Source organism: Taudactylus pleione, unplaced genomic scaffold, assembly GCF_031769625.1.
Source record: "Taudactylus pleione unplaced genomic scaffold, aTauple2 ptg000374l, whole genome shotgun sequence".
In the NCBI taxonomy this organism is placed as follows: Eukaryota; Metazoa; Chordata; class Amphibia; order Anura; family Myobatrachidae; genus Taudactylus; species Taudactylus pleione.
In genome coordinates, this window is record NW_028284775.1 from 3,489,479 (window position 1) to 3,512,845 (window position 23,367).

The following is a 23,367-nucleotide window of genomic DNA, read 5'->3' on the forward strand; positions in this document are numbered from 1 at the left end:
TCACCAGACCTAGCACCGTGTGACTTTTTTCTTTTCCCTAAAGTCACATCTGTAATCAAGGGAACCCTTTTGGCATTAGATACTGAGGTAAAGAAGAAAACGACGGAGCTGTAGTGACATATAGTGAGTTAGCACGGCTTTGACCAATGGAATATAAGAATGCAGCGGTGTGTGGATGCAGAAGGGGAATGGATTTAAAATGTACTTAATATAATTAAACATAAATTATAGCATCAGTCTCGTTATTTATTATGCACACCTCGTACACACTTAAATAGATCCGATATACTTGTTTATTTTGATTGAAAATTGCAAAGTAAGAAATTTTATATAGAACTTTTACCCTCCTGAGGTGTGAACAAAAAGTCACATTAATTTAATGCTCGTGGCTTTTTGAATAGATTTATGCCGTTAATGAGTGTATTTTCAATGAAAAATACAGATAGTGGAAAAAAAATGCTCATTACTCATTACAATGCAAATGAAAACGATCAATTGCATTGCGTATAATGTTAATGCAGGTCTTCAAACCTGCATTTAAGAGGCCAAGTCACTGCTAATTGAATTCCGCCGCTAGTATCAATCCTACCACATTCTACATTACTGACAGGTACAGTTTTTACATTTATAGAATAACTTAATTTTCTCTTAGGGGTTGATTCAAATGTTTTTTGGGCACCCAAACGTAATGGGCGCCCGACGGATCTATGTCCTGCTTTGGGTGCTTAAACTCCCGTTTGGCTGCCCAAACAGCCGACTTATTGCACATTTCTGCTAACCACCTGCGAACAGAGGGCCTAATTCAGACCCGCTCGCGAGCGCTGAGCACTCGCAAACGGGTCGTTGTTGGCATGCGCACGACCTGTCGTTATGGGTCTCGCACCAAAGGGGGCATGCTGTCGATGGTGAGTGACAGCACGCCCCCTTTGGTGGGCGTGCCGGGGGCGAGGCTGCCCAGACGGAGGAGTTCCCATGGGAACGCCTACCGTCTGGGGCCGGCCCCACTGACATCACAAGTGATGTCAGTGGGAGTGCTTTTGGCTCTGATAGAGCCAAAAGCACTCCAGGGCTTGCGGCAACGAGACCCTACCACAAGGGTCTCGTTGCAAGCCCGATCATTTTGGCCGCTCGCTATAGCCCACCCACAGCTATGCGAGCAGCCAGGAGGCCTCTCTTAAATTCAGAGGGATGGCCCTGATTCAGAGCGAGCGCTCTGTCAGAGCGTCAGGCTCTGAATCAAGGCCTGAGATGTGCGCGCCCCAACAGAGCAACAATTGAATTACTCCGTCATGCGCCCATTAGTTTAGGAACCCTATAAAATAATTGAATCATCCTCTTAAAGTAATATATATGAAATTAATTGTAACAGCTTCCATTTTATTTTTCATTAATTAATCCATGATAACATATTAGTGGCAAATACTGAAAAAATAATCAACTATCAACATTGTGATTGTCAACATTTTGAGTCAGTCGACATTTTGTACCATATTAACATTTTGATTGTCAACATTTGATACATGTTGACATTTTGAATGTCAACACAACATTGTTGACATTGTGACCGCATACCGGTCATATTGGTACAAATAGATCTCCATGTGGAGCATAAAGTTTATAGCTTGTACCAAAGCCATAGCACGTTTGACTTAAGATCCATTTTTGAAGCTCCATATTGTGTGTACTAAAACTGGCCTCAGATAATAAAACATATTTTCAGTTTACTGTAAAATCTGGAAATACTTCAATAAAATATTTGTGGATGAGAGTCAGTGATGTTTCTTAATTGGCGTGATTCTGATCTCCCTAAGTAATTTTACCAGTAGGAAGGATGATGTCAGATACATGTGGCAGACACATATAGTAATGTGTATAGTAACTATAAAGATACTTCCTATCCTTTTAAGAGTGATTCGATAATGGAATCTTCTAATTTTAGTATGTAATCCAGATCTGTTTGCCACCTGGAGACCATGGTGATTAGATATTGCATACAATCATCACGCTCTGCCCATGACTTTGCCACACATTTCATATCCAAAATGTGATGCCTCTCACCCTACTCCTCCAACCTGCACACCCTGACCTTCATCTCTCCAGCATCCGGTGATGAAGTTAGTAGCCCTGATCCCATCTTTCGACCCCGCTAAACCTCCCTCTTTGATCCTATCCTCTCCTGCATCTAAAATTCCCATCTATTAGTCACCACCCCCCTTCAATGTCTCCCATTTTTAAATAATCCACTCTTAACCCTGACTCCCTAACTACTACTCCTTATATCCTCCGCTTCACCTGCAAGCTCTTTGAGAGGATTAGCTACATGCGGCCTTACCCCACTCTCTTTCCTCCAACTCCCTCCTTTACCCACTTCAGTCTGGTCCGTCCCCCCACTCCACTGAAACAACCCTCAATAAAGTCAGTAATTACCTTATTGCAAGGCTCATTACTCTTTACTCATGCTTCTTGACCATCTTTTAATGGCCACCATAAATGGATTTACATGAGTATTGTATACACATCAATCAAATGGTGCGGCATTTGGGAGCAAAATGGCTGATTGTCATTTGCTCCCTTACATTACAGACTTTTATTACGGGGGTTCAGGTAAGCGGCAAGGTCCTGCGGTGGGTCCCAGCCGAATAGCACAGTCCTTAGTCCCCAGGCAGGGGGCTCCCTGGGGACTGGCTGCAGTGTGGAACCAGGCTACTGATCCCTGAGCTTTCCACTACCCCCTGGGACTGAGGACTGGACAGAAACAGTAAATGTCCAGCGTCCCAGGGGTTAAATGCATGCCAGAGGAGCTCGCTTTCCCTGCTAAGCAGCCGGCGCCTCCCCCGCTGCACACGGCCTCTCCACAAGGTGGTTAGGCATCTGCACGCGCTCCGCCCCCGGACCAGCCCTCCCTCTGCTCCTCGGCCATTTTAATACATGTGACAAACGCTGCTGGAAGCTGTTAACGTGGTCATTGTGGTCTGGGTCCCCCTGCATACCTCTCCTCTGGTGCAAGGTCAGTGTATCCAGCGCTGTTGCCTACCAGGCTGAGGTCTGGTTAGTTGATGAAGCGCAGATACTGCAGGGTTTTCAATATTCTGCATTGTATGTTACTTTGGGCTAGCGCTGCTGTCTGTTACTTTCACATACTGTCAGCTATTTTCCCTATCCCTTTCTTCTCTGCTAACAAGCCCTTGCGGTGCGGTGTTGCAAGGGGGATTTATACCTTACTATACAACTTGTTGTGAAGTACGGTGGTCACATACAGCTCCGGGTCACACACTCAGTATGTCTGACAGTGAGCACGATTTCCCCATTCCGCCTCAGTGTACTGTATGCAAGGTACCATTGGCAGAGGGTGATGGTAACTCTGATGGATTATGTAAGGCGTGCCTGCGGTTGGCACGGCCGACTTCTGTCACTACACCTGTGCAGGAGCTACCATGGGCTTGTTTTGCTACGGCACTTACTATCCTGGTGGGCCAGTTAACGACAACCCCTGCGTGTCCCCAGATGGGGGTCTCATAGCAGTCTATGGTGTCGTCCCCTATGCAGGGGTTTCCTAAACAGTTAATAGTACCTCCAGAGTTTCCCGTTGTCGCCCCCTCAGGTCATCCATAAACCTGCGTGGGCTAATTCACTGTCTACCTCAGTACAACAGCTGTCAGAGGTGTTACAGGGCGAGTCGTCTGTGCGGGCGCAGAAGCGTCAGCTGCAACCTCATCAAGATCAGGATGCTGTGAAGACAGATGATGGCTCATACGTGCGGTGCGCACGGCCTTGGTTATTGAGGATGACGGTGACGGGTAAGCGTTACCAGCCCCCTAGACGGTTTGCGGTGGCATACCCTTTTGCAGATAATTATTTTGTAAAATGGGATAACCCGCCACAAGTGGATTCACACGTCTAGTAAAGAGTGCTATGTTGCCTATGCCCTCTATGTCCTCCTTAAAGGATCCAACGGATCGCAGGGTAGAAATATGTTTGAAAATGATTTATTCCCTTGCAGGAGGCGTGTCCAGACCGGCTTTGGCCGTGTGATGGGTGGCAAGAGCTATGGAGCACTGGGCTGATACCTTGGAGGCATCCCTGGACCCAGACTCGTCACCTGAACAGGTGGAGTTGGTGGGTAATTTAAGGGACTCAGCTACCTTCATTAATGAGGCAGCTTTAGGTATGGGCCTCATGGCGTCCAAGATCTCCTCGGCAACAGTGGCGGCTCGTTGTATCCTGTGGCTGCGTTCTTGGAAGGTGGATGCTGATTCCAAAAAGGGTTTGGAGGGGTTACCCTTCAATGGAGAAGTGCTGTTTGGCCCTGATCTAGACAAAATTGTGGATACTTCAGCAGCAGCTAAGTCTGCATGTCTGTCTTCCACTACTGTCCCATCAGGAGCGGGTTCTTCGTCCTTTCGGCCCTACAGAACGCAGAACAGACCCAGGGTACAGTCCTTTCCTAGGAGGACTGCCGCCAAGAAATATGCAAAGCCCAGGAAGCAGGCCTGGAGTACCAGACGTCCCACTCCCAAGTCCGATGACAAACCTTCGGCCTGACGGGACGGGCCTCTCTTTGGGGGACCTCAAAGTGGGAGGCCGACTTCTGTAATACGCCCAAAGCTGGTGTCTGACCACTTCAGACACATGGGTCAGAGAAGTGGTCTCTCAGGGGTACGCCCTCTCCTTCTGCAGGAGGCCTCCCAGACGGTTTTTCACCATGGGCCTTCCGTCCAATCAGGACAAGGCCCGGGAACTCAAGAAGGTAATGCACTCGATGCTCCAGAATGGAGTTATAGTGCCAGTTCCTTTGTCTCAGAAGGGATTGGGGTATTACTCCAAATTTTTTTCTGGTGCAGAAACCCAATGGGTCCTACCGGCCAATACTCAACCTCAAATCCTTCAACAAATTTCTGAGGGTTCCTCGGTTCAGGATGGAGACCCTGCGTTCCATTATTTTAGCAATGGAACCTGGGGATTTCATGGTGTCGCTGGATATTCAGGATGCTTACCTGCATATCCCTATTGTCCCAGCACACCAGTGCTTCCTCAGATTTGCAGTGGTCAAGGACCACTTCCAGTTTCAGGCTCTGCCCTTCAGTCTGGCTACAGCACCTCGGGTGTTCACTAAAGTTATGGCCATCATGGCAGCCCACTGCGGTTGCAGGGAGTCCACCTGTTACCTTATCTGGACGATCTCCTGTTACTGGCGGAGTCCTCAGAGAAACTTCAGCTCCATCTGCAACTAACAGTCTCTGTATTGCAGTCTCTCGGCTGGCTGATAAATTGGTCCTCCCTGGTACCATCACACAGGATGCTCCATCTAGGAGCTCTTTTGGATTCCCAACATCAGAGGATCTTGGTGACGGGAGAAAAGATCTCTGCGTTACAGGCAAAGGTCCGTCTTTGCCTGCAGAGTCGCCGGGTGTCTATTCACTCGGCAATGAGGTTACTGGGATCTATGGTATCCATGTTCGACATGGTGGAGTTTGCCCAGTTTCACTCAAGACCTCTGCAGAAGCTGATCCTTTCTGGATGGAATGGGTCGCCCCAAAGGATAAAGACACAGACTATGGTGCTTTCCCCGGAGGTGCGATTATCTCTGGCCTGGTGGCTACAGACGGCTCACCTGAACAAGGGGCGCCCCTTTTGGAATTCAGACTGGGCCCTTCTGACGACTGATGCCAGTCTCCGAGGCTGGGGAGCAGTGATGGGTCCACACTTCTTTCAGGGAAGGTGGACATCGGTAGAAGCTGCTCTTCCAATAAACATATTGGAACTGCGGGCAGTATTCAAGGCTCTCCAGCAAGCAAGACAGGTCCTGCAGGGTAAACCTGTGCAGGTACAGTCGGACAACGCCACCACGGTGGCATACATAAACCGCCAAGGAGGGACTCGCAGTCAGGCGGCTCTGACAGAGGTGTCCCGCATTCTAGTATGGACAGAATAGCATCTCACTGCAATATCAGCAGTGTTCATACCAGGAGTTCTCAACTGGGAAGCAGACTTTCTCAGCCGTCAAGACGTGCATCCAGGAGAGTGGTCTCTTCAATAGGAGGTGTGTCAGCTACTGGTGAACTAGTGGGGCCTTCCAGAGATAGATCTCATGGCCTCACGACACAACAACAAACTGCCAATGTTCGGGTCAAGAACAAGAGACGCAAAGGCTGGTCTAATGGACACTCTGGCAGTCAAGTGGACCTTCCAGTATGCATACCTCTTCCCTCCATTCTCCCTTCTTCCTCGAGTGATACGCAAATTCAAGCAAGAAGGCGGCACGCTACTGCTGATTGCTCCAGCGTGGCCCAGGCGGCACTGGTACACTGATCTTCAGAGTCTCTCAGTGGACACTCCACTGTTGTTGCCTCAACGTCAGGACCTGCTATCTCAGGGTCCTTGCCTTCATCTGGACCTGAGTCGGCTGTCTTTAATGGCGTGGCTATTAAGACTGCCCTCATGAGGTCCAGAGGTTTCTCCAGTTCGGTGGTCAACACCATGCTGAGAGCTCGGAAGCCTTCATCTGCCAACGTCTACCATAGAGTGTGGCGGGCTTTCTTCCAGTGGTGTCGCACTAGAGGTTATGCTCCTCAGGTGTTCAGATTGTCCAGGGTTCTGGCCTTCCTACAGGCGGGTTTAGACCAGGGTCTTCGCCTAGCTTCCCTGAAGGTACAGGTGTCTGCACTTTCAGTGTGGTTTCATCGTAGGATTGCTATGCTTCCTGATGTCCGCACCTTTATGCAAAGGGTGCTTCTTATTCAGCCTCTCTTTGTTCCACTTGTGGCACCATGGGATCTGGCTGTGGTCTTGAAGACTCTGCAAGGACCGCCATTTGAACCACTGGGCTCAGTGGATTTGAAATAGCTAACCATTAAGACTGTATTCCTTCTGGCTATTGCTTCGGCCAGAAGGGTTTCGGAATTGGGAGCTCTCTCATGTAGACCTCCATTTCTAATTTTTCATAGAAACAGGGCTGTGCTGCGCACTCGTCCTGGGTTTCTTCCAAAGGTGGTATCTAGTTTCCATATCAACGAGGAAATTATTGTACCATCGTTTACTTCACCGGACCTTTCAGTTGGTGAGGCCACCTTGGATGTGGTGCGGGCCTTGAAAATCTATGTGGACCGCACTTCTGTCTATTGGAAGTCAGACTCTTTGTTTGTCCTTTATGGCTTCCATAAAAGACGTTGGCCTGCCACTAAAGAAACATTGGCAGGATGGATTCGACTGGCTGTCTCTGAAGCTTTTGCTCACGAGGGCCTTCCTGTTCCATCTTCTGTTAAGGCTCATTCCACTAGGTCTGCGGGTCCTTCGTGGGCAGCTCGATGTGGCGCCTCAGCTGTTCAGCTTTGGAAGGCGGCCACGTGGTCATCTGTCCATACTTTCGTACGGTATTATACTTTTGATACCTACGCCTCTCAGGATGCTTCCTTCGGGCGACGGATTCTCCTCTCAGCACAGGAGCGTCCCCACCCTTGAAGGATACTGCTTTGGGACATCCCCAAGGTATCCTGTGTATACCCTATGGACCCTGAAGTAGAAAATATGAGATATGGTAAGAACTTACCTTTGTTATCTCTATTTCTATGAAGTCCATAGGGTTCCACAGGACTCCCGCCCTGTCGCACCTGTACTGCAGATGGGCTGTGATTCTGGTCACCGGTTTTTCCGTCTCCCTCTGGTGAGAATGTGATTCTTGTGTGTTCCAGACTTTCTTCTCTTTCTCTTTATCCTCCTCCGGCCTATGGCTTGTGACGAAACTGAGTGCCTGAGGCTCGGGGGGCGGGGTATAGGAGAGGGACCCAGTGCATCCTGGGAGGATGGAGAAGTTTTTTTTTTATGGACTTCATAGAAATAGAGATAACAAAGGTAAGTTCTTACCATATCTCATATTATTTATTTTTTTGTGCTGTGCTAGGAATAGCTTTGTATATTTATACTTTTAAGTCTAATGCTGGGTACACACTCGTCGATATGTCATCCGATCCGTCGTATCGGAACGACATATCAAGCACATTGTTTAGTGTGTACCCGCTATGGCGCTGACAATGCGCGCTCCTGCGGATTGTCAGCAACATCCTCCATCGACCCTACATACAGGGCCCACGGGGCATGCCGTTAGTGCCCAATGCAGCATGGCTACACCGTCGCTCTGTCAGGCTGGGTACACATAGTCTAGTGTGTACCAGCCTAACTCAGCTCATTTTATATTGCTTATTTGCACACGGCCTCTTTGGTGGCATATTGGATTATATTTATTTACATTTGATGGCCATATAGGGAAAACTAAACAAATTAACAAAATGATACACTTCTTCCCATAGTTTTATGCAGTTAGCACAACTCTAGAAATTGATCACAGAATGGATACTGGGCCTGATTCAGACCCGGTCGCAAGCGCTGAGCACTCGCAAGAGGGTCAATGTTTGCCCACTGGGCATGCGCACGACGGAGCCGGCTCCGTCGTGCGCATGCGCGAGACCCGGCTAGCGACGGGTGCTCTGTTGCTCCGGGTCTCGCACCAAAGGGGGCGAGCTGTCGATGGTGATTGACAGCTCGCCCTGTTTGGTAGGCGTGGCTGGGGGTGGCTTCATAAACGGAGGCGTTCCCAAGCGAACGCCTGCCGTTTGTGGGCGGCCCCACTTACATCACCAGTGATGTCAGTGGGAGAGCTTCCGGCTCTATTAGAGCCAGAAGCTCTCTGGTGCTTGCGGCCACAAGACCCTACCACAAGGGTCTTGTCGCAAGCCCGATGGTCGCGATGGTCAAGACCATCGCGACCATCAACCTGGCCGCTCGCAAAAGCTGTGGGTGGTCACCCACAGCAATGCGAGCGGTCAGGAGGCCGAACAAAAAAAAAAACGCCCTGATTCAGAGCGAGCGCTCGTTCAGAGCGTCCGTCTCTGAATCAGGCCCACTGTGCATAAACATATTTTCTTTTTTGAGTTTTGAGGTAATTGGTGTCTGATCAACGCAGGATTTGGGAAGGGGGACACCACACAGTTGGCAGGTTTATAAATTGGGAATCTAGTTCATTCCATGTTGGTGGCAGTTGCACAGCTTATTTAAAGAAGCATGTTAGTAATCCAGCCGTCCTGATACTGTATTGAGGGATGTTCTTAAAGTGACTACCAGATGTCTGTGCCGATGGGACCATGTGACTTTACTTAATGCACATTACACTACAGCCAGAAAAATAGTGTGGAGCCATGGTGTCCCGGAGCATTACTACGCTGTGTACCCCCTCCCCCATACTAAATTTTGCTAAAGTTGGCATAATAAGCATGTGAGGCTAATTTGAAATAAAAAAATCATGAATGATCTACAGAGACCTGTCCACAGCCATGAGGAGCAGTCTGAATGATCTGGATTATTAGGGACTAACCCTGCCCAGGTCCTGTCCACCCTGTACTGTACTGCCCTCACCCTGCCCCTATCCTTTCTGTGCAGCCTGTAACTCACCCCTGTCCTCCCCTTGGAGTTGTTCTTTCAGTTTTACCCCACCCCTCTTTGCCTCCTGCACACACGGTATGTCACTGTCTCCTGCGACCCGTCTGACCTAGTAACTGCTCTGCGTGTCCACTACACCAGGATGGCCCCCCACCCACACACACACACACACACACACTGTTCCTGCTGGCAAGCCCCACCACCCAGTCTTAGATTATGACACGTCACTCACAGTGCCTTATCAGGGAAGCTGCCCCGCCCCCACACGGGGGGCACTCAAACACAGCACCAGGACTTTGGCGCCAAGCCTCTTGTCTACTGTCTACTGTGTCCTGACACTGTGCCCAGCTCCCTCCAGCCTCTGTACTGTGTTTAGGGTTGTGTCGCGGACTTCTACTAATGACGTCGTGATGCTGTCACTACAGTTCTGTCCAGATGAGCCAAGCTGACCTATGCTGCTCCAAGCCGGCAGTGACCCAGCCAGAAGTACTGCAGGCAGTAAACAATCACAACCACCAGGAGACCAAAGGCCTGGGAAAGTGGCTGGCACAGGGGAGGGGGGTTGGATGCAGAGGTATTAGTAGGAGCCGCACAAATTATTTACCCTGGAGGCCCCCATACACCGTATTCCGCCCCTGGTCATTCACAGTTACTCAGTGTTCAGTGAAGTGGATACCCTCCATATGCCCATGTGTAGCACCATATTTGTCAGATAAGGACGGCATATGAAATGAATGTAGCAGCAATGAGAGAACGCAACAGAAAGGTGTGGGAGGTGGGCTCATCTGCACCCATAAGTGAGATTAGAAGAAGGTCACTCACCAGTTGTAAATCCCATATTTCACCTCCAAGTTGAAGTTGATTTGGGTTTCCATGTTGATAAGCAGGGTATGTTTAGTTTGAAGGACAAGATGTGTCATCATAATGAATACATTGCCTGAATTATTTTGTATACTTACTTTTACACAATTAGCACAGTCTAAAAAAAGATAAGCCATAAATATTATTGTCCACTTTCAATTATTGGCATACCATCTATATATATTTATATATTCTCTTTTAAGGCTTGAGGTAAATAGAAGCAGGTGCATATGTATAATGGAATAATTTTTTATTTTCTTTTGCCAAAATTTTGTTTTTAACTCATCTGCAACTTCCAATAAGTCTCATCTATATTCTGCACCAATAGCTTAATACAAAATGTATCCAATAGTGACTAGTAGAGCAGATGCTGTTAGACATATTTTGCATTGATCTGTCATTATTATTGCATTAAAGGGGAGGTTAGATCCCAATCTCTCATGCATTTAACAGGACCTTCTTTTTATCCTGCATGCAACTCTCTGTGATGTGATGACATTAGAGATATCTCATTGTACATATGCGAGAGTCTATTACAGTGATTCCGGAAATGCACTAGCTTCTTGCCCAGTGCGGATTACAAATTACACTAGACAGGGGTGCCCTTTGTCACCCCTGATCTTTGCCTTAACTATTGAATCCCCTTGCCGACAATGTTTTTCTTTCCCTTTCCTCACCCCACACTTCCCTGCCAAAATTGTTTTGAATTCTCACTGAATATGGCCATTTGTCGGGCTATAAAATTAAATGGTCCAAAACCAAAGCCTTGCCCCTCCACATGCCTCCGGCCCGTCTGTTACTCTTTTAATCCAACTACAAATTCTCTTGGTGAATTATACAGATCCAATACCTTTATTACAAGTAATTATAGTGCTCCTTATAAAGAAACTTTCCCCCTCTGATCTCATTTATAGCAATGATTCCTGGTCCAACCAAAAAGTTCCCTGGCTAACATTCACAGGCAGGGGCATAACTACTGTAATAGTTGCCAGTTGCTGCTATGGGTCCTGGCAATGAGAAGGGGCCTAGCAATGTGTACCCATGTACTCTGGTAAGCCCTTTTCTGAGTATGCATGGAGGGCAATGTATGCACAGGTTTTCAGTTTCACTGTGATAATTCTTCAGCATCACAGTAATTCTTACAGTGGAACTGAAATCCCAAACTTGGCTGCACTGTGCATTCACCAGTCACCACGTATCATCATAAGAGCAGAGTGAGGGCGTCTGAAGCAGTAAGTTGCAGCCAGTTCCTCTCCTTTCAAAAATGTTGCGATCTGGCTCAGTGATTGCCAGTTAAGTGAAGCACCCCCCAGTCCCCAACCCTTCCCCCGCTCACACACACACACTTTGATTTCTGTTTTATTATCAGTGGTTTACTGTAATATACACATTTATCATGATAATGGTCTCTTCCATGGAAAATAAGATAGAGTTATGCTGGGTACACACTGACAGATATATTAGCCGATCAATTGATTGGCCAATATATCTGGTGCCCATCAGCCAGTGTGTGCCTGCGATATGTCTGTGAACGACGTCCTTCACAGACAAATCGCGTCGGCTCTGCTGCACAGTCGATGGCATATATATCTGCAGATATATCTGTCAGTCAGTCAGTGTGTACAGGCGGTCTGCCGATCGCTCATACACATGCAGCAGAGGCCACAGGGAGGGGGGCGGGAAGCGCCAGCTGGACCTGCGGCTGGACACAGATGATGGGCGTTCAGTGTGTGTGAACGACCATCATCTGCAGATATATCTGATCAGTGTGTACACAGCTTAACACACACAGAAGAAAAAACCTTGTTGATATAGGCTACTGAGGAACGATTCCAGCTTTCACTCGCTAACGTTTATCTTCCTTACTGCTCACAAAGGCTTAGCATCTTGACAAGTAGACAATTATATGTTACATTATGTTGCAAGACTAGGATGCTTTACACACAATGCACTAACTGTATGTTTTGCTTTACAGGTTTAACAGGGAAAATTATAAATCACATACTGGATGCAGGCTTTGAAATTTCCGCAATGCAAATGGTAAGACTACTTAGATATTAAAATCTTCTAATGACTCACAGTAGGAACTTTATCATTTTAGTTTAGATAACATCACAAGGAAATATAAGATTGCATTCTCACTTAGAAGAACGACACCGTTCCCAGATATATCGCGTTGGCTGTGCTGCACGGACAATGCCCACGCACTGAACAGCCGACTGCCTGTACACATGCTGCACCTGCCGGCGGTGATTGACAGCTCAACTGGGCGGGCACATGTAAATGCCTGCCCAGCTGTGACGTTGGTCACAACGAACGGGTAGTCTGTATGCAGAACACATGTTCTGCACAGTCTGCAGATATATCTACTTGCCTAACTGCAGACTTTCAGATTTGATTTGAGGGTAATTACATCCAAATCAGGTGAACGGTGTAGGAATTACAACGGTTTCTATATGTGCCTCCCACTTTCCGGGTCTTTTGGTTTTGCTGAGCTCTGTGGTGCGTTCTTTCTTTTTAAGAATGTTCCAAACAGTTGATTTGGCCACACCTAATGTTTTTGCTATCTCTCTGATGGGTTTGTTTTGATTTTTCAGCCTAATGATGGCTTGCTTCACTGATAGTGACAGCTCTTTGGATCTCATATTGAGAGTCGACAGCAACTGATTCCAAATGCAAATGTCACACCTAGAATCAACTCCAGACCTTTTACCTGCTTAATTGATAATGAAATAACGAGGGAACAGCCCACACCTGTCCATGAAATAGCTTTTGAGTTGATAGTCCCATTACTTTTGGCCCCTTAAAAAGTGGGAGGCACATATAGAAACCGTTGTAATTCCTACACCGTTCACCTGACTTGGATGTAATTACCCTCAAATTAAATCTGAAAGTCTGCAGTTAAAGCACATCTTGTTTGTTTCATTTCAAAGCCACTGTGGTGGTGAATAGAGGCCAAAATATGAAAATTCTGTCAATGTCCCAATATTTATGTAACTGACTATCATTTTTGTAAAAGCATTGTCTTCAAGTATTATTCCTCTATTCTTTACTAAATTTAAACTTATTTTAGATTCTTTTTTGTATTTGTCTGTGTTTCAGTTTACTATGGAAAAAGCCAATGCTGAAGAATTCTATGAAGTTTACAAAGGTGTTGTAGCGGAGTACCCAGTAAGTACAATTCAGAGAGCCATTAAACCACAAGCTGATGAAATAGTATGTACAAATGTATAGCTAAATGTTTATATGGTATGTACCCCATAGCGACATAAATTTTGATTGGCTATGGCATAGCCAATCAAAAACTATTACTATAAGTAATTTTCAATAAAAGTAACTCAGTGCCTTCCCGTTGTTTCTTCTTAATAGACTTACATATGGGAAGTCTGATGTGCATAGTATAAAATGTTTTTCTTGCAGTCTCAAACGCCTCTCATTGGTTCCGATATTTTAGTATGTTGCATATACATTTACACTTCACAGGTACAGAAAACACCATTTCTGGGCCTCGTAGCAAAATAAAAGGGATGGCCTCCATCCCAGGGACCCGCTATGCTCTTAGAAGAGCAGCATAACGGTTTCTCCTGAGCATGTGACAAATCTCAGACTTCAGCTTTTTGTTGTAACAAATTAATAGTACATACACTGAAGTGCCAAAAGTCATGGGATAGCAGTAGTAACGGTAATGGTAGACAGTGTCACTGTACCATACTGTGACATCTTGGGAATGTCCAGACCTGCATCAGTTGTAATCTGACATCTCGTGAGTCAGTTTGAACACCGGCTAGACTGCTCATGGCAAGGCGACGTGAATTATCAGAGTTCAAACAGGGCATGATAGTGGGTTCCCCTACGGATGGGACATTCCATTTCTGAAGTTGTGCTGACATTCAACATTCCTCGATCTATGGTGTCACGTGTGTACCGGGAATACCTCATGGAAGGCATTACCACCCACTGTGGACAACCCAGTGGCCAACCAAGGGTGCCTAATGATCGTTACTAGCAGCATCTGGCCAGAATTGTCTGTAGTAACAGACAAGCGACACTGGCTCAAATCATATCCACATTCAATGCAGGAGTTACCAGACACACATGCAGCAGGTGAGTGCAGCATTCTTTAGCTTCCATGGGATATGGGAGCAGAAGACCCACCAGAGTGCCCCTGTTAACAATACGACTTTGGACACAGCGTCTCTCCTGGGCTTGTGGCGTCATCAATTGGACCCTGGGGAATTGACAACATGTGGCGTGGTCCAATGAATCATGGTTCCAGTTGATTCGGGCTGATGATAGGGTTTGCGTGTGGTACAGACCCCATGAGGCCATGGACTAAAATGGTCAACAAGGCACTGTGCAGGTAGGTGGTGGTTCCATAATGGTGTGGGGTGTGTTCATGTGGCATAGGTTGGGTCTGCTGGTCCACCAAAACACGTCATTGACCGGTAACTGCTACTCTGTAATGCTTGATGACCATTTACAGCCCTTCATGTACCCCCACAACGATGGAATATTCACTGTGTCATCGGTCCCAAGTTGTCCGGAATTGGTTCGGGGAGCATTCTGGAGACTTCTGACGAATGGTGTGGCCACCTCGTTCGTCCAAAATGAGTCCAATCAAGCATTTATAGGACATGGTGGAGAGGTCCATTCGCACCCAAGATCCTGCACTCAGCTTCCTTCAGCTCCCTGATATTTCTATCTCTCCAGAGGTCTTCTGTACACTTGTGGAATTAATGCCATGTTGAGTTGCTACATTTCGCCTGGCTAGCGGGGGTCCTACGTGATAGGCATCTATCCCATGACTTTTGGCACTTCAGTGTATATACCTCCTACCAAAAAAACTGAAACCTGAGATTTTTTTTTTCCCAAGCTGAGATAGTTGCACCCTGAAAAGTCAGTCTTTAAAATTGGGGCAGGTAATCAATGTATAGACAGAAAAAATGTAGCCCAAGCTTTGCAGCGAACAATGTTTTTTTTTTTTTTTTGTCCCAAGGCTCTACCACACCTCAGTCCTGAAATATTTGTATTTAGGTAATATCTACAAAACATGAAAATCGCTGTCCACTATAATTTAAAGACGTCTGTCAGGGAAGTGGGTAACAGGAAAAATAATTGTGGGTTTGAACTATTGACATATAGGGGTTATAACTGACAAAAATGTTTGTTTTTTTTAAATGATCAATCAACAAGAAAATTCAATGTTGGACCACTTCAGATGGTTTGATCTCCATTTAGGAACTTATTATGTTTAAACATTTTAGTTAAAGTTTTATTTAAAGTATGTTCTTAGGTGCATCAGGCCTTCAAAAGACAACAGTTTTGTGTAAAAATGATAACTATTTTACATGCAGTGTTATAGTTCCTAATTCCTGTTAGAGTATAAAAACAGCTGCTTTTTAATGTTAGGCCAATATGTGCGCTGTATTTTGTGGTCTTCTAAATGGAGTATTGAATGCATTAAATGCATCTTCAAATATATTTCCTTGCATTACTTTTCTGTAATGCATTCTATGTAATACAATGGTCTTATACAATATAGTATAAGGACTACAGTGACAGGAGAAGCTTATTTTTGGTCCCATTTTCTTCTAGGAAATGTTGGTTGAATTATGTTCCGGCCCTTGTATTGCTTTAGAAGTCCGGGGAACTGATGCTCCAAAGTCCTTCAGGGAGTTTTGTGGACCAGCGGACCCTGTAAGTAAATCATTTCTTGAGACTTTGAAGTTTCAAGTTCTAGTACTTACAAAAAGGTACAATCTAATTCTTCCTCGTCTAATATGATAATTATTAAAGTCTTCTTGTTACTATCCACTAACTAATTGGTCACACCTTCCTGAAACTAAGGATTTTTCACCTGATTGAGTTACATCTTGGGTAACAATAACACGGATAACCTGTCTCCATTCCAGTTATTTTTCTTGCTTTCCGTCCGTGGTCTTGTTGTCACTGGTTCTCTGTCGGGAGTTCATAATGCATGGTTCTGATGATAACCAAAGTATTGGGAGGGAGGGGTACATAACCACACTAAACTGTAACTGCTAACTCTCCTCCTATGAGTACAATTTAGGGAGAGGTTCTGCCTGCTACTAGAATTAATGCAAGAGGGGAAATAAATTGTAGTATGACAACACACAGACAATATTAATGAATAAAACTTAATGTTTATTAGTATATAGTAATAGTAACTATACCACAAAGTGAAATATAAAATGAGAGATACAATTGTGTAAAGAAGGAAATAAGTGATTATAAACCTTCAGTGATCATAATTTATTGGGTTAATGACAGTATGTCAAAAAGATTGGTGTACACTCCTACATTAATAGGGTCCCTATGGTCACTAAAAGTACTGTGGCCCCGTTAAGTATCACAGGTGGTGGCAGTACAAGGAAGACTTGTATCATCTAGGTAGTGAAATGACGGCGCTCTTGCTATACAACACAGTGCTCCCATAACAGGGATACTTACCGAGGTCCCTGACAGATACTAAAATACTGATATTATGGCAGTTTTGTTTTTTTTAGTTTGCATATGTGGTGAGCATCATTGGATTATTACTTTGTTACACAATCCCTTACTACTTTTACATTTGTTTATTAACTTTTTTTTATTCTGTTAGCTGTATCACTTCATAAAGATGCCAGAATAGGCAGCATCAAAATGAAGTATTCTTACTCACAAGTAGATTTAATGTAAAAAAATGTTTACACGGATTTCTACTTTTGAGTGGGAATCATTTATTTTAGTACTGCCTGTCATTTTGTCATTTTGCATGCTTTTTAGTGATCACTGCTTGATAGGCTCTGTGACTTCTACTATGCACCTTAAACTCTCATCGTCTGATTCAGAGTTGCACTCAAATCATCCACAGCTGCAATGTTTTGCACTTGGCATGCTCCCCAGACCAACAAGGCATACTTCTCCCTGCGGATCTGTGGGACTATTCAGAGTAGCACTATGCCTCATAGGCAGATAGGCATTTGCTGCTGCTGTGTAGGGCCACTAAAGTTTAGTGATCCCAGTTTTTTCTTAATGATCATGGCAATGATGGCTACAAGACATTGTTTATTCATTGGATACCAGACTGAGATCAGTATCTTGTTGAATAGTGCAATGCCCCCCAATGATTTTATAGGATTTTTAAGTAACTGCTTGTAATGCTCCCTAAGCCTGACATAGTTGCTCCTTAATAATGCCGCACATGCATAATTAAAATGCTATTCCATCTGGTGTTAACCTCCCATTTTCATACTGTGCAACAACAATTTCTTCCTAATCTGAAGTGGATGCATGTAATCTCTTCATAGCTGTATAGGAACAATTCAAAAGAAAGCATTTATTATGTGCCAGCAGCAAAATGTACACTTATAGAAATGTGAAAGAACGGCTTCTAAACATTTATTTCAGAAATCTACTTGAGCGATTTAAAAAAAATTGGCCGGTTTAGTGGTGTAATGAAATGTAGACTACACCAGTATTTATTTTATTTGCAAGTAAGAAGTGCAAAAAGAGGTTTTTGTAAAAGCCATAGATCTCCGAGTTCATTTGACCTGTTCAAAAAAAAAAAAATTCTGTGTTTCAGTTTGATAAGTTTTTGGACGTGATGAGACTCTGAAACCTGAAGAATGTTTAATATAGAATCTTTAAAAACATATATAAATAAAATACCACTTCCAACATGACCTTCACATTTGTTATTGTTTAATGCAACTTGAGCATATATTGTTCACTGTCACAGTTCTGTGGAGAAAAATATCAAGTTATCACATGTTATTTGATGTGGCTATTGATAGGCAGAAGCAGTTTTAACAACTAATATTAAAGCGGTCTCTGGCAACTGTCATTTTTTGTTCTGTAGATGTCGGTTCTGTGGTATCATGATATCATGAATGTCAGTAATTATGTCACAAGTTAATTTAGAGATACACAGACTGTGTAATGGTTAGCATTACTGCCTCACGACACTTAGGGCTGTAGTGTGAATCAAACCCCCAACCTAACTGTGTGGAGTTTGTATATTCTCCCTGTGCTTATGTGGGTTTCCTCTGGGTACTCTGGTTTCTTCCCGCACTCCAAAAATATACTGGTAGGTTAAGTGGCTCCCAACATGTATGTATGTGTGTGAGCATGTGACAGGGAATAGAATATAGATTGTAAGCTCCACTGGGGCAGGGACTGATGTGAATGGCCAAATGTTCTCTGTAAAGTGCAGCGGAATATGTCTGCGCTATATAAATAACTGATTATAAATAAATCTTGTAAAGGTGCACAATTATTTATACACATGAAGCTATACAAAAATTGACAATGGTTTGGGAGACTGGAGAGGTATATCAAGATTGCACACTGGTAGCAGGGTGTCATGAAATCATGACAGCACATGAGTAGCAGAGTTTTACAAACTCCAAATTGCACATCGGTAATAGATTGTCAGATTCATAGAGGTAGCAGAGTGTTATGAACACAGAATTGCACATGGGTAACAGAGTGTCAGGAACTCAGTATTACACTCAGGCAGCAGAGAATTGGGAACTCCAAACTGCACGAGTAACAGACTGTTAGGAACTCAGGCTTGCAGACCTTTAGCAGAGTGTCAGGAATTCAGGATTGCACATGGCTAGCAGAGTGTCAGAAAATCGAAATTGCACAGCAATAGTAGTGTGATAGGAACTTGAGATTGTACACTGGTAACAGAATTTCAGGAATTCAGGATAGCACACTCCTAATAAAATGGCAGAACTTTAGGATTTTACACTAGTGACAGGGTACCAGGAATTTCAGATTGAAAATTCTAACAAGATGCCAGGAAATCAGTATTGTACACTTATTGCAGGTTGCCAGAAAGTTAGGATTGCACACTGGTGACAGGGTTCCAGGAACTCATGATAGCATACTGGTAAAAGCGTTGAACAAGGTGGCATGAACACAAATGTCAACTTGGAAACAGGGTGCCAAGAACTCAAGGTAGAACATGGGAACAGGGTACCAGGAACTTAGGTTTTCAGGGTTAGGATGCGAGGAACTCAGCATTGTAGGATCAGGATCACAACCGAATCAGTGGAACTGTATATTTCTAAAGCATAAGCACACCAAGGATCTGGCTTTTTATAGGCCATGCAACAGGTGCAGCTTGGGCATTGATTAACTGCTGCATTGCTGGAACATCAGAAACCCAAGGTATAAGGGTATGATACTGTACCTACAGAGACCACAGTCAGCACGGACCAGAGCTTCAAGTCCTGAAATGAGAAAAGACCGAGCACACTGGAGACATGAAAGATTAACTAATCATTGTAAAAATTAATCTGTCAACAACGGTGCTTTAGACTTCTGGGTTAATGGCATCAAGCCAAGAACTCTCCCTGTGCCCAGATCCTTCTTGAATTTGGTTTTAAATTGCAAGCAATTGTGCTGCATGGCCATCAGTTCTGAGGGGTTGCCCTTTACGTTGTGGTTATCTGCCATATTATGGTAGTTGTCTAACCAGTGTTTTTCCTTTACATTATGGACTTATGTGGCTGCCTCTAGCAATTTTTCACTTACTGCATGTGTCTCAGACTGCATATGCATCTTTACAAACATACGCACAATTCAGAGTTGCATGGATATTAGCCTTTCCTCCTCAGATGTAAAATGGGCATTTCTGAGTGGCAGCTGGACAGCAATGATGTGAATGAACGCAAGAGAACCGTCTTGCTGAACATGTAACCAGAGTTACTCACTATTTTGATCATACATATGCATTTTGGATGCCAAATTCAGACGGCTCTCCTGCAACTAGAATGGGGTAGGTGTAAATGGCGATGATAGGGATGACCGCTGCTCTTGCAAACAGTAAAAGTGGAGCAGTGCTATGTGAACGTATCAGGGCATGTGCACAGTCGCATTAGCATACTGTTTAAAATTCATTCGCATTCAGAATGTAGCTGTATTTTAGACCTGGTTGCAGCTTAGAATCAAGCCCTATGCCTCACCGCAGGACACAAAGGATACTTGTTCCTGTTATCTGCAGATGCATAGTTCCATAAAACAACCCTGTCCTTGGTCTGTAATTTGTAACTTTTACACCATCAGATCATGTGTAATGTAGGGCATCCTGCATAGTTATTTAAAGATTTTTTTTTAAGGAGGAATAGAAGAGAAATTATCAGATTAACTGTAGCATAATAATAATTTACTGCATAAGTAACCTGAAACGGCATGAGTAGTCTGCATAATGCACCATGATATGCCTTTGCCTAGGATGTAAGTAGGTCCTACCCAGCAAGCATGAATGGTTCATTACATAGTCTTTGATAGTTTTATGATGCTCATCAAGCCACACAAGGGTATTCAAAGTATTTGCAATCTCAAGGGGGAAAACAACAGCGCTGGGGGACACCTGCAACCTTATAAAATAAAATATAAATAAATATGTCAGCTATATCAAAGAACAAATTGAATCTGTGTATTACTAAAAATAAGTTCAATGTAAAACAGACATCATTGGCCAATGAAACACACATGAAATAAATATACAATGTACTGAAAGGTACAACAAATGTGTAAAAAAGTTGTCAATCAGTAATGCAATGATAAACACTGTAGCAAAAACGTTGGTTTGTTAGAGTCACCACAATACTTTGTATCAGCTAACAATTAAGTGCTGATATTTAAAATGCTGATAGTTATCATCCCATGTGTTGGGGGATAATTTTCATAGTACTTCCTGCAATATATATCAGGTATCAATAAGTTCCAAAAGCAAAATTGCTTTCAAACGTTTTAACCAGCGGCAGCTGTGAGGAGGGTGGTGGGGCACGCCCCCGACCCACCCACCGGCCAACGGGACCCGAGGGCACAAGCAGATGATGGCCGTTCAGTGTGTATGAACGACCATCATCTGCAGATATATCTGTCAGGTGTGTACCCACCTTAAGAATCAAAATACAATACGATAGGTAGGATGAGCACAGCAGGAGAACATTGGCCAGTCAACACTGACAAAATGCAGCCATGATATTTGTCTTGTCTGCTGCTACGTAACTAACTTACAGTACTCTGGAATATTGTCAACACATTTGAAGTTATATGGACATTTCTCTTAAAAATGTACTTTTATAATATTGCATAACTACATCTTGCTGATGAGGAATAGAAAGAACATGACGATAGCCTGGTGCTGCTGCCATATGTTGTTGCTGCTATTCCCTCTGCTAGATGTCTTGAAAAAGCTCCAAGTATAGAGCAAAACTAGTCGACAGAAGGGTTAATAATACCCAAAGGCTGCTCCTGGAAGTCCTGATATACCTGTCCTGCAGCAGCATATTGTCAGCCTGTAACACTGAACAGAGAGAATACCCCCACCTAAAGCTAAAAGGCAAGTGACCAGGAAGGAAAGACCAGGTGATAATTGGTGCTTTATACACCACAGCGGCCACTGGGAATACAGGCGCCGGGGTCTCTCCTAAAGTCTGAAGAAAGACACTAAGCAGCGGAGTGCTGCTGTCTTCAACCATGAGCCTGCACGGGAGGATCAGTGCCATGTGTATATAAAGACTGATGCTGGCCATACACGGGACGATTTTTAACACAATTTTGGTATTTTCTACAGGTTGGTCAGACCAATCGTTTGCAAATAGTAGTATTTTGAGTCTTCTGCGACCCCGATGCGTGTCCCCGCCGTTGTCTAGTTGGATCGCAGATCAGATGGTTTTGCAGAGAGATCTCAACTGATTGTGTACGATGTGATACACTTCTATGCATCTTATCCTATGATCTTAATGATCAATCGTACACCATTTGACCACATCTTATGAAGAATTTCAAGGGAAGAATTTCAAAGGAAATCGTACAACTGATCTTACCAACTTTGAATCTCACCGTGTATGGGGGCCTTTAGTCAACACACTGCATGAAGAACTTTTTGATCTGAACCCATGTATACAGGCTGATTAAGGTAACAAAATAACTATCTCAACTTGCCACGGTGAGCACATTGTATCTATCTCTCAGACACGCAGGAGACTAATTAGCCTCACTGATTAGTGAGATGACAGACTTGGACTTTTATGGGTAACCATTTACAAATACTACTAAATTGAATATTGCAGCCAAAGTGGTATTATTTCAAACTATGGGCCTGATTCAGACCCACTCGCGAGCGGCTGTCCGCTCGCAAGTGGGTCGATGTTCTGGACTGAGCATGCGCACGACGGAGGGAGCTCCGTCGTGCGCATGCGCCAGACGCGACGAGCGAAGGAAAGTCCTTCGCTCGTTGTGTCCGATCAAAGGGGGCGTGCTGTCAATGTTGATTGACAGCACGCCCCCTTTGGTAGGCGTGCCGGGGGCGTGCCTCCCTGACGGGGGCGTTCCCACGGGAACGCCTCCCGTCAAAAGCCGGCCCACTGACATCACTAGTGATGTCAGTGGGAGTGATTTTGGCTCTGATAGAGCCAAAATCACTCCGGAGCTTGCGGTTGAAAACCTCAACCGCAGGCTCCGGCTCGCAATTTCGATGGTCGCGATGGTCTCGACCATCGCGGCCATCAAAATGCACGCTCGTATAGCCTGTGGGTGGTGACCCACAGCTATACGAGCATCCAGAAGGACGCTCCATTTTCATGGAGGCCGGCCCTCATTCAGAGCGTGCGCTCTGCTCAGAGCGTACGGCTCTGAATGAGGGCCTATGTTGAGTATATTTTTTTATTATAATAAATTTGCATACTTGCTATATGATATGTGTGTTTTAGGTATGTTAAGTGTCTGTGTCTTTTAAATATGTATTTTTATTGAGAGAAGCCTTGTTGAATTGAATTTGAGTCAAGTGATACGGAGTACAGTATACTATTTTATACATAAAATCCATGTATAGGCGCAATCCATTTTTGGTGTTTTTTTTTTATTTAAGTTAAATTGAGCCAGCTGGTACTGGCTAATTGGATTAGTAGCATATTGTGAAAATAATAATCTCTTTTAACAAACATATAAGCGCTTGGATAAATAGCTGTCAGGTAACTGACATGCTACAGATATATCTATTCCCTCTGCTACAGTACGGTTTCCTGTTTAATCTTTGTTGCTTGGAATTGTTAG

At 44.5% G+C, this 23,367-nt stretch overlaps 1 protein-coding gene across 2 annotated transcripts in view; it reads left to right on the forward strand.

Annotated features, from left to right (window-relative positions):
- Positions 1-23,367, forward strand: part of NME7 (NME/NM23 family member 7) — a 194,536-nt gene that overhangs the window by 114,105 nt on the left and 57,064 nt on the right. For both annotated transcript variants that reach the window (XM_088444953.1, XM_088444954.1), the window contains exons 8-10: positions 12,266-12,330; positions 13,393-13,461; positions 15,886-15,987. In XM_088444953.1, the coding sequence (XP_088301079.1) occupies positions 12,266-12,330; positions 13,393-13,461; positions 15,886-15,987 (236 nt within the window). The remainder of the gene's footprint in view (positions 1-12,265; positions 12,331-13,392; positions 13,462-15,885; positions 15,988-23,367) is intronic.